Source organism: Bos grunniens, chromosome 8 (assembly GCF_055505025.1).
Source record: "Bos grunniens cultivar Pamir isolate PY7600 chromosome 8, Bosgru_T2T1.0, whole genome shotgun sequence".
Taxonomy (NCBI): Eukaryota; Metazoa; Chordata; class Mammalia; order Artiodactyla; family Bovidae; genus Bos; species Bos grunniens.
The window spans coordinates 58,655,956-58,668,473 of record NC_141172.1 but is presented as its reverse complement, the minus strand read 5'-3'; the positions used below and the strand labels follow the sequence as shown (position 1 = coordinate 58,668,473).

At 48.9% G+C, this 12,518-nt stretch overlaps 1 protein-coding gene across 1 annotated transcript; it reads left to right on the top strand.

Annotated features, from left to right (window-relative positions):
- The first annotated feature begins 9,492 nt into the window (after positions 1 to 9,492).
- LOC147367138 (olfactory receptor 2S2-like) lies at positions 9,493 to 10,471 on the top strand. The gene has a single exon (XM_086414158.1). It carries the CDS (start codon positions 9,493 to 9,495, stop codon positions 10,465 to 10,467), a length of 975 nt encoding a protein of 324 aa, XP_086270284.1. The 3' UTR covers positions 10,468 to 10,471.
- The last annotated feature ends 2,047 nt before the right edge of the window (positions 10,472 to 12,518 follow it).

Below are 12,518 nucleotides of genomic sequence, written 5' to 3'. Positions count from 1 at the left end.
GGCTTAAAAACACAAAAGTTCTTTTTCTTGCTTATGCTGCAGGCCCATCAGTGATTGGATCGGGGATCTACTTCATCTTTTTCATCCTGTGGGCCTCAAGATGACAAAGCATCTGCTATATGGCACACTGATGGTCAAATAGCAAAAGAAGAGAAGATGACAAAGCCTGTGTGGATTCTTGCAGCTTCCACTCAGAAATGACCTCTTCCTTCCACTTTCACTTCATTGCCCAATGTGAGGTACAGGCCAGCGCTAACACCAAGGGTTGGGGATGCCCACCTACCCCACATCTGGAAGGAGGGGGAGGACTGAGGAATTCCTGAAGACCCTGGTGACAATGTCACCACCCTACAGTCAACCCAGGAGCTACAAGAGATTTCTAGAGCTCCCATTCTCTGGCCAGCTGTGCCTCACTGGCTGCTTCCAGGTTAATCAACCCAGGAGGCACTGGTTAGCTGGCCTGTGTGACTCTGGACTGGAGTATCCAGCTAGGTTTCCACCGGCCCTCCAAGAGCTTCCTTTGCTCTCAGATTCTGGATTCAGGTTGAGCAGGAGAGATCTGGAAGAGATGGAAAGGCAGAGGCAAGGCCACGCTGAGGTGGTGGAGCCCTCACTTGCTGTCAGTGCAGCCCCTCGGGCTCCTGCCAGGCCACCTGCACCCGCTCTGAGGCCCGAGCAAAGGGAGCTCCAATGCAGAGAGTGCCAGCTCCTCCTGGGGTCATGATGTCACTGAGTTCGAGGCAGTGAGGGCCAGACACGGGTTCCAGCGTGTCCTCCTGGGTGCTGGTCTGTCCCCACCTGCCCCTTCACGCCACTCAAGAGCCGCTTCAGATGCGACACCAAGTGCAGAGGCCGAGCGTGGCACAGGCTTCTCCTGCAGCTCCCACGAATGACAGCGCTGTTCTCCACAACAAAGCCTTAATCACTCACACTGGTCCTGCCTCTTTGGCCAGATCCTGGCTGTTTCGCCACTCAAGAACATATGTTTGCTCCCCATCATCAGAGCAGGAAGACCACATTCTTCAGCTGATTCTTCAAAACTCGAAAACCCGCCTATCCACTCTGTCAGCCCGATATTCCATTCACCTCTCATACAGTCGACCCATCGCTAGTGTCTATACTGTATCGCATCTTGGTTTGTTGCTCATGCTGTTCTCTGGGGAGACCTGGGACTTTTTTTCAAGGCACCTTCGACACCATCTTTCTGATACAGCGTTTCCTGGCCCTTTAAAGGCGTTCTCTCCTTTGCGTCCCACAGCACTTTCCCTTGGTATCTATCCCTGTCTCCTTTGCATCCATGATATTTCACAACAATGTGGGAACTATGAGGGCAGGACTCTGTGGGGTCCTGTCTCCTCAGCTCACACAGAGCTTTCCCGATAGAGGGTTACTGAACTGAACTGTCACTCAGAAGCCATCACTTTTAAGTCCCCACATCCGCTGGGGACTGGATCCTGTACTGCTCCAGGCAGTCAGGGGCTTAGTCTAAACATGTGGATGGACACGAGTGGGGAGCAGCAGTGTCTTGTGGCCACACCCTGCCTTCCAGGAAGTCACCGAGACAAGTCAGGAGACAGCAAGGAACCACCATTTGTGGAGCCAGGAGACCAGGGTTCCAGACCTGGTCCAGCTGCTCTCCCCGCAAGGTCTTCCTGCTGGCCCTTCCCCTCCAGGAACCCCAAAGGCACCTCACACTTAAACTACCCACAGCTGAACTCATCCCTCTGCCCACAAAGGTCTGTCACCCTCTCAGGGAACAGCACCAGCACTCCCTAAGTCATCAAGCCAGACACCGGGCAGTCATCAGAGAGGTATATATCTGACACTCACCACCCCACACATCCAATCCATCACCACGGCCCAGAGCGTCCACCTCACAGCAGCTCCTGGTCAGTTTCTCCTTCCTCTGATGCCACTATCACCTCCTCTCTCTCTCAGATAGTGCAACAGCTGTGCCAGACTCTAACATCCACCCTCTGCACTAACTAAAAAAAAAAAAGAAAAAACCTGTCTTAGAAAAGAAGACAAAAACCACACCAATCCAATATTACTACTCATCTGCTTAAATCCCTCAAATGTCACCATTGATCATCTCTCCTAGGATAAAAGCCAGATCCCATCTACCTGCCCAACCTCATCACTGGCTGCTTATCTCCACCCCACTCCACCCACACACACATTCCAGACACAGTTCCCTCATGAATATCAGTCTTTCCTATGCTTCTGTCACCCCCTTGCTGTTGTCTCTCATGTTCAAACACCTCTGGACCTTTAGGTAACATATACTGGACACTTATCACACACCAGGCTAGGCACTATGCCAGAGTTCTGAGAGCTTTCCTGGCTGGGGATCAGATGGGGTGATGGAAATCACAGGTGAGGAATGCAATAGGGACACTGGGGACCACAGAGACCAGTCCCCCAGCATCGTAGCATTATGACCACACATTCAATCCTCACTCAATGCCTCCACCCCAGCCCCCTTCCAGAAAGCCCCTTCTGATCCCCCCCTCCTGGGCGGGGTCTTTCTCAGCTCTGTCTCCCTCTTCAGGGCCTTCTGTGCTCTGCTGACTGTGTCCTGAATCCCAGCTATTAAAATTATGGGTATGAATCAAGAGATTTTAAATTTCATACCTTTTGACTTGACACCTTTACTTCTAGGAGTTTCTTTGAGAAAATTACTAGAGGTGCAAAGATTTATGTAAAGCATATACATGGATGTTAACCACAGAGTTATTTGTGGTAACAAAAATTGGTAACTCTTAAGGGCATCCATAGTGGAATGTTGAAATAAATCCTGATGGAGCCCCATGATAGACTGTGACAGAGCCATTAGAAATCTTACTTTTTGAAGAATATTTGATAATTTTGAAGTGCTCACATAGTAATTAATAGAAAAAAGTAGTACATGTAACTTTGTACTCAGTATAATCCTAATTTTAAAGGTATTTTTCTTAGGATATATGAATAAGTATGTATATAGAAAATCCTAGAAAAATAGGACAAAATAATAGCTGACAATTATTTCCTCTGTGAGATGGGATTACAGGTAAATACTGTTTTCTTAATTATTCTTTCCAACATTGTTCAATAGTTCTAAAATGAACATGACTTTGAACTTAAAACATACTATTATTTTTGAGAAATGGAAGATCACAGGCTCCAGATACAGCACAGAGGGGAAGCGCCCATGCCCCAGGGCAGGAAGTGAGGAAGCACGGATGGGGCCTGACCCAGGTGGGCGGTCAGGCAGAGAGCGCGGAGCTGACACCTCCTGGGGACACTGGGCTGATGGCAGAGATGGCTGAGGAAGGAGGAGACTGTGGTTTGGTGCTTGAGCTTCTGGGTTGTTTGGGTGGATATCGCACCACCGTGAGAGACACTCTGAGAGATGGGCAAGATGAGACAAGCAGGTTGGAGGAGGTGGGAGGACTGGAGAGAGCATGTTTGGGGCATCCACAGGGTGGCAAGACGGCCCCAGTCCTGAGCACCTGGAGAATAAGTGGTGACAATCTTCCAATATTTTATTTTGACCTGTGCTCTTGAAAAATATTCCAAGAGACAAATCATAGTATAACAGGAAAATCTGCAACAGCTGCTGTGTTGTTTAAGGCTATTCTTTAGTCCCTGAGCTGTGTCAAGCTGTCATTGTTTCTTGTGAAGGAAAGAGAATGGCATGGGAAGGGAAACAGAAAAGCGGACCTGCAGAAACTCACACAACCAGCTAAACTCCTGACTCCACATCTGTCACAAGTGTCCAGGCCTCACCCTGTATAACATTCACTTTCCTTAACCTTCCCTGATGGCTCAGTGGTAAAGAACCCACCTGCCAATAAAGGAGACACAGATTCAATCCCTGGATTGGGAAGATCCCCTGGAGAAGGAAGTGGCAACTCAATCCAGTATTTCTGTGGAGGAAATCCCATGGACAGAGTAGCCTGGTGGGCTACCATCCATGGGTCCCATAAGACTCAGACACAACTTAGCAACTAAACTATAACAACAACCTTTCATGAGTGCCGGTTCCCACAGCACTCTTGCGAGGACACACTCCATTTCCTGGTTCAGGACGCCCACTTGAAGGACAGAGGGTCACAGCCCCTGAGCCTCAGGTCCAAGGAGCAGGGTTGCAGTGAGACCTGGTCTTCAGATTCCTGTCCAGGGTCTCTCCTGTGCCCCCATCACCCAGCCAGGCCCTTCTGGGACACCACAGGAAACCTAGGGTCTCTGAAGTCCCATCATGCCAAGTCAGCAAACCTGTGTCATTGCAGAGTCTGAACTTTAAATTGGGCAGGGACTGCGAGGTCCCTGAGGGCAGGGAGCAGGAGAGATGTCTACGTGTCAGGGGACAAGGACCCTGGGCCTCGGGGGCTCGGGGCTTCTATCCTGCCCCAAGCCAGCACAGTGTGTCTGCTGGTAATAAACTCAGCACTCCCTCACTCTGCTCTCCCAAGCCTTGGGTCACCACACCTGTCATCTGCTCAGCCACCTGCTGATACCAAGGTCACTAGGCCAACAGGTAGGAGGCAAGGAGTATCCATCTAACATGTTGACTATTCTCATGAAATCTTTTCTAAAAATACAGAAACCAGAATATCTGCTTGGAGAAGGCAACATAATGATATTCATAATATCGGTTGCCACTTACTGAACACTCACCCTGTGCCAAGCTCTGTGCTAAGACCTTTCACTGGATCCTCACAATCATTCCATAAGAAAATGCTACTCTTATTTCTACAGGTAAGGAGGCTGAGGCTGAGAACGCCGTTAGCAAGTGGCAGATCTCAGACTTGGGCTTGGCAGTCTGACTCCAAAGCCCACACTCACCGGCTCTGCCATCACAGTGAGGAGGAGTGACATAGGAATCCAGATATGGGCACTTCTGGGACACAGTAACAGGAGCTTATTCTTCTTGTGCCCCTCACCTTCCTTTTAAAATCATGTCTGAAGCTTAAAATTAGTATGAAATTGTTCAAACTAGATTTCCCAGCTGGCGAACCTGACATGATATTTACCTGGGTTGGAGGTTCCTAGAAAGATGAGGGAATGTTTTGGAGATGGTACAGAGTACCAGAGATCATATATATTGAATGGCTCCATATCACATAAGGAGAAACTGAACCAAGGTCAAACAGGAAAAAGGGAACAAGGGCAAGAATCAAACCTGGATCCTCACTCCCAGGCTGGGGCTCCTTCCATGGCATAGCCTGCCTCTCAGGAGGAGTAAAACTGGGGAGAGAATTAGTGACTCTCAGAGACACTCAATATCCTATCACTCTGTAAACCAGATTATCCAGGAAATGATGGAGTGTAAGACCTGGCAGACAGATGCAAGAGTAGTTTCCTGAGTCTGGTGCAAAACACCATCGTGCCCAAACGCCCTGCAGTGTGTCTGCTCGTCCTCTGGGCGTGCGGTAGGCTTACACAGGGCAGTGGGCTGTGGACAGACGGGACGCATCTCGCTTCTGGGTCAGCGCAGTGATCTGCTGGTGTGAGATGTTCTGCTGTGTTCTTCCCCAGCTGTGAGAACTGGTGATGCCCCAGAGGGTGGAGCCAGGGTCTCTGAGGATGACAACCTGGAACAGAGCCCCCTGAAAACCTGCAGTGCTACAAAGGCTGAGAACTAAACCTCTGTCCTGGTAAGTCACTAAAATCATGACGTTGTGTGTTACACTAGGAAAACTCTGCTCATCTTTTTTTTCTCCACTGTAAAATCTTATTTTATTTTCAGACCTTAAACTTCTGTATTGGGGTGTAGCCTATAAACAATACTGTGGCAGTTTCAGGTGAACAGGGAAGTGACTCGGCCATACATATACATGTAGCCATTCACCCCCAACCCCTTCCTGTCATCCAGGCTGTCGCATAACATTGAGTAGAGTTCCATGTACTGTGCAATATGTCCTTGTTGGTTATCCGTTTTGAATACAGGCAAAACTCAGTTCATCTCAACTGATGGACTAAATGAACTAGAGCTGCTCTCTGTGATCCCTGACTGAGCCCATGTTGCCCAAGCTGTCAGTAACAAGGAAGCATGGTATTTCCTAAACACAGTATCTCATTTCTTTGGGGTCATAAGCCCATTGCCTCGTGGGCTGTTCCTAATTTCTGAATGAATGTGTTCTTATAAGACACTTACATTGCAAGGGAACCCACAGCTCTCCTCTTTTAGCTCTTCAGAGAGGTGTTCTAGCATGCAGGAGATAGCACCCCCATGGCTGTGACCCTGTGACCTCCACATGGGCATCCTGGGCCGTGAAATGGAGTGTATCCTGGCAATAGTGCTGTGGGAACCTGCACTCATGAAAGGTTGTTGTTTTAGTCCTCCCAGCAATCACATCCTGTGTGTGCATGTGGGGAAAAGGAAAGGAGGGTGATCTGAAGGTAAGAAATCTAGGATCAGGATTTTAGCAGAAGGAAAGCACAAGATCTCAAATGGCGGCTCCTGTGTTGGGCAGTGGATAGGTTGGGGGTAAATAGGACACAGCCCTTTGATTTCCGTGGCTCGCGGTCTATTGTGTGAGAGGGAACGAGACACACAACAAACCAACTGTGCTAATGGCTGTGTGAGCGTCACGGTGTCAGGATGGCCAGTGCTCTGGAGACCTCTGAGAGGGCAGCGCCAGGAAGGAGGTAGGTGTGAGCTGAGCGGAGGATGAGTATAGAGAGAAAGGTGCTCCAGCTTGAGGAAAGCAGGAGAAAAGGGAGAGGACAAGGGCCTGTGGGGTTTGTTCACCAGCGGGGAGTGGTCTGCTGAGGCTGCAGCAGGCCAGCACAAAGGGATGTGTAGGAGCTGAGTGCAGGCACAGGCCAGAGGCCGAGGACAAAGCCCTCTGATGTCCATGCCATTCCCACTGGTCTCTCTGATGGAGACAAGAGCGGGGAAGAGAAAAGCAGAGTCAGGTGGTATCCTGCCTTTTATCTGCCTGAAAACTCTCCCCACACCTGTATCCTGGGTCACAATTGGAGGTTGCCAGTTCTTTCTGTAGCAACATACCCAATAAACACCAAGTTCTTATACTGAAATCTTAAATTAAGCTGCAAGCTTAATCCAGCCACATGAAGTCATGACCTAGGAGAGATGCTTCCTTTAACTTCTGTTTCTCTGACCTCAAGTTTTATTTTGTCTTTATATGCCAGATTCAAAGAAAATCTAGATGTTTCTAAAGCCCAGAGAGAGGGATATGACCAAGGTCACCAACAGACAAGGGGATGATTGTAAACACGGAGGACTGTACACTTCCGAGGGTAGAAGGCACATCTGCCTCTTCTGTGTTCCCAGCACCCAGCACATAGTAGGTGCTCAATAATAATTTCCTGAAAGACTGAATGAATAAGCCATCACACTCGGGCAGTTATTTTCCTTTTTGCCAAACTTCAGCAAGAAAATCCCTACCTTAAAATGTTTACACGGATTAGATTTATGGTTAATGCCTGACCCAGGTTAATCAACTACCCTTGTTTCATAAGTGAGTTTCATAAACTCCCTTAACAATGATCTTGACTTAGGTTGGAGAGGAAAAAACAGCACAGGCTCTGGGCAGAAGGGGGTCATGACAGATATCGGAGGTCTTGTCTAGGAGGCAGGGAGACAGATACAGCTTGAGCCCATGGTTGAAGGTGTCGTCTCTGATCTGCAGCATTGCTAGGAGACTCATCAGACCTTTCCTCTGTGAGTCCCATCTGGACTGCACAGAATCCCCATTTTTCAAAAGGAAACTGAGTCTCAAACCAAGTGACTTGGTCAACATCACACATCTGGTTAGTGCTGATCCTGTTACGCAATGCTGGGTTTTTGAATCATGTGTGGACTACCTGTTGAGGGACTGCCCTTGGCAGCACTCACTGTATGAGATGCTGGAAGGAACGTGACCGAGTCTGCTCTCAAGTGGGGCAGAGGAGACAGGTGTGCAGCACAGGAACAAAGACGATGACCAAGGGCCGTGGGAGGAAGAAGGGAGAGGTAACTCGGCAGGGCTCAAGAGGGAGAGGAGAAGAGATGAACCATGCTCTGAAGAAGAGAAGCAGCACCTCCACTGGGTAAGAGACCAAGGACCTGCCTACAGAAGGGAACTTCGTGGGCAAAGCTGTAGCTCTGGGAAAAGACATGGTTTATTCAGAAGAGGGAGAGCCCATCAGCCCACACGATGATAGATGCCATTGACCAAGAGGAGGGGAGCTGGAGTAGGAAATGGCAACCTGCTCCAGTATTCTTGCCTGGAAAATCCCATGGACAGAGAGCTTGCTGGGCTACAGTCCACAGGGTCACAAGGAGTCTGACATGACTGAGTGACTGAGCAGGCACATGACGGGGAAAGATGCAGCACTAGGACGGTAGGACTCTAGTGCTTACAGGAACCTGGCCTCACAGCCAGTGTAGCTCTGAAGGGACTGAGGGACGGGTGATTTGATCTTCTGACAAGTTAAGGTTTCCCATCAGCTCCTATTTGTCCCTCAGACCAGGGATCACAGGGGCCACAAGACAGCTTTCCATCCAGCACTTGACACTTGGCTCCCTCCTGTCACTGGCATTTCCCAAGGGGCTGAGACCAGCTCAGAAGAGACATGGAGGCTCCTGGGCAAAGACTGTGGTCTCTTCCCACCCTCCCTTTATAGACAGGGTCAGTGACCCAGGACACCTCTACCAGACTAGAACCTGCCCTTCCCTTCTGTGTAATATTATAGTCAATATCATCTATCCTAAAAAGCTATATGTAAGCCAAGAGGAGACTCACTTGACTTTTAGATCCAGGGTTAAATGTTGTGACCTGTGGCTCTATTGGGATATGTATATTCTAGTATATTCTTTTAAGAACCAATGCATGGTGTCTGATCTTACGGACGGATACTAGAATAACACTTGTACATCCTATGCAGTAGAAATGTTCAACCTTTATGCCCAAAGGAATGAGGTGACCATCACTCATCACCCACCTGCCTTTCCAAGCTCATCCCACTTAATTTGAGAAAGAGGAACAGCACTTGTTACAATTGTGGCATCTTTTTGTCCATGTATTTTACTTACTGCTATAGCCCAACATCTAAACAACACCCAGCACAAGGTAGGCACTCAACAAATCTTCAGTGAGTGAATGAATCTGAAATCCTTTGGGCATCATTCAGTCACATGAAGTCATAACCTAGTAAATGTGCTTCCACTTAACAGCCAAGAACACTGTAGATTCAAAAGGAGTATGGGGTAACTTGAATACCAGTCTATTGTCTCCACAGAGCCCTCCTGGGGAAAAGAGAGAAGCCTAGATGATTAGAATGGATCGCATCTCCTGTAAGTTACACCAGAACTACAGAACTGAGGGGGCTGGAATGCAGACCTGAAGTCTACTCTCTCATTGTACTGATGGTGAAACTGAGTTCCAGAGGCAGGGCTGACCCGTCCCAGGTCACACATCCACGTTGCTTGGCTCCCAGGCCCACTGGTGCTTAATCCAACACCTTCTTGGTGCAGATGGGAAAAGAGGGAGAACAAGACGGATGGAGAGTGAGACAAATGGGGCAAACCAGACAGTCATGACAGAGTTTGTCCTGCTGGGGCTACACGACCACCACAACCTAGAGATGGTCCTGTTTGTGCTCTGCCTGGGCATCTACTCCGTGAACGTGCTGGGGAACGCCCTCCTCATCGGGCTGAACATGCTGGACCCCCGCCTGCACACCCCCATGTACTTCTTCCTCAGCAACCTCGCCCTCGTGGACATCTCTGGCACATCCTCCTTCGTGCCTCTCATGCTGGTCAACTTCCTGGAAACCCAAAGCACCATCTCCTTCCCTGGCTGTGCCCTGCAGATGTACCTGACCCAGGCACTGGGCTCCACGGAGTGTGTGCTCTTGGCCATGATGGCGTGTGACCGGTACGTGGCCATCTGCCAGCCGCTTCGCTACTCAGAGCTCATGAACCGGCAGACGTGCACGTGGATGGTGGCGCTGAGCTGGGGGGCAGGCTTGGCCAACTCCCTTCTCAATTCCAAACTCACCTGGAGCCTCCCCTTCTGTGGCCACAATATCATCAACCACTTCTTCTGTGAGATCTTGGCAGTGCTGAAACTAGCCTGTGGGGACATCTCTCTCAATGCACTGATATTAATGGTGGCTTCAGCTGTGGTGACACTGCCCCCACTGCTGCTCATCTTCCTGTCCTACGTGTTCATCCTCACTGCCATCCTGAGGATGCCCTCTGCTGCCGGCCGGCACAAAGCCTTCTCTACTTGCTCTGCCCACCTCACAGTGGTGGTGATTTTCTATGGGACTATCTTCTTCATGTACTTCAAGCCCAAAGCCAAAGAACCCAACTTGGATAAGTTTATTGCATTGTTCTATGGGGTCATGACCCCCTCACTGAATCCCATCATCTATAGCCTAAGGAATGCAGAAGTGAAAGCTGTCACCATAGCTCTGCTGAGGGGAGATCTCCTCTCCAGGAAAATATCCCGCTTTCCTGTTGTTCTCTAAGTCAATCAGGCTGGTGTGTGTGTGCTGACTTGTTTTCAGTTCAGTTCAGTTACTGAGCCGTGTACTACTCTCTGCGACCCAATGAATTGCAGCACGCCAGGCCTCCCTGTCCATCACCAACTCCCGGAGTTCACTCAAACTCACTTCCATCGAGTCAGTGATGCCATCCAGCCATCTGATCCTCTGTTGTCCCCTTCTCCTCCTTCCCCCAATCCCTTTCAGCATTAGAGTCTTTTCCAATGTGTCAACTCTTCCCATGAGGTGGCCAAAGTATTGGAGTTTCAGCTTTAGCATCATTCCTTCCAAAGAACACCCAGGACTGATCTGCTTTAGAATGGACTAGTTGGATCTCCTTGCAGTCCAAGGGACTCTCAAGAGTCTTCTCCAACACCACAGTTCAAAAGCATCAATTCTTCGGCGCTCAGCTTTCTTCACAGTCCAACTCTCACATCCATAAGTGACTACTGGAAAAACCATAGCCTTCACTTGACAGACCTTTTTTGGCAGAGTAATGTCTCTGCTTTTCAATATGCTATCTAGGATGGTCATAACTTTCCTTCCAAGGAATAAGTGTCTTTTAATTTCATGGCTGCAATAACCATCTGCAGTGATTTTCAAGACCCAAAACACAAAGTCTGCCACTGTTTCCATTGTTTCCCCATCTATTTCCCATGAAGTGATGGGACCAGATGCCATGATCTTAGTTTTCTGAATGTTGAACTTTAAACCAACTTTTTCCACTCTCCTCTTTCATTTTCATCAAGGGGCTTTGTAGTTCCTCTTCACTTTCTGCCATAAGGGTGGTGTCATCTGCATATCTGAGGTTATTGAGATTTCTCCCAGCAATTTTGATTCCAGCTTGTGCTTCCTCCAGCCCAGCGTTTCTCATGACGTACTCTGCATATAAGTCAAAGAAGCAGGGTGACAATATACAGCCTTGACATACTCCTATTCCTATTTAAAACCAGTCTATTGTTCCCTGTCCAGTTCTAACTGTTGCTTCTTGACCTGCATATAGGTTTCTCAAGAGGCAGGTCAAGTGGTCTGGGATTCCCATCTCTTTCAGAATTTTCCACAGTTCATTGTGATTCACACAGTCAAAGGCTTTGGTATAGTCAATAAAGCAGAATTAGATGGTTTTCTGGAATTCACTTGCTTTTACAATGATCCAGCAGATGTTGCTTTAGTCCTGTCCAAATCTTTAGGAATCTATGGACTCTAGTCCGCCAGGCTTCTTTGTCCATGGCATTCTCCAGGCAAGAATACTCCAGAGGATATTCCTGACCCAGGTATCGAACCAGGATCTCTTATATCTCCTATATTGGCAGGTGGATTCTTTACCACTAGCACCACCTGAGGAACTGGTTATACTGTGGTGTGACTTCATAACTGCAGAGGCTTAAAAACACAAAAGTTCTTTTTCTTGCTTATGCTGCAGGCCCATCAGAGATTGGATCGGGGATCTAATTCATCTTTTTCATCCTGTGGGCCTCAAGATGACAAAGCATCTGCCATGGCACATGCTGGTCAAATGGCATAAGAAGAAGAGAAGATGACAGAGCCTGTGTGGATTCCTGCAGCTTCCACTCAGAAATGACCTCTTCCTTCCACTTCCACTTCATTGCCCAATGTGAGTACAGGCCAGTGCTAACACCAAGGGTTGGGGATGCCCACCTACCCCACATCTGAAGGAGGGGGAGGACTGAGGAATTCCTGAAGAGCCTGGTGACAATGTCACAACCCTACAGTCAACCCAGGAGCTACAAGAGATTTCTAGAGCTCCCATTCTCTGGCCAGCTGTGCCTCACTGGCTGTCTCCAGGTTAATCAACCCAGGAGGCACTGGTTAGCTGGCCTGTGTGACTCTGGACTGGAGTATCCAGCTAGGTTTCCACCGGCCCTCCAAGAGCTTCCTTTGCTCTCAGATTCTGGATTCAGGTTGAGCAGGAGAGATCTGGAAGAGATGGAAAGGCAGAGGCAAGGCCGCACTGAGGTGCTGGGGCCCTCACTTGCTGTCAGTGCAGCCCCTCGGGCTCCTGCCAGGCCACCTGC

Bases quoted from the DNA above. Each gene is read 5' to 3' on its own strand.
- LOC147367138 (XM_086414158.1), top strand. From the start codon at position 9,493: ATGGAGAGTGAGACAAATGGGGCAAACCAGACAGTCATGACAGAGTTT.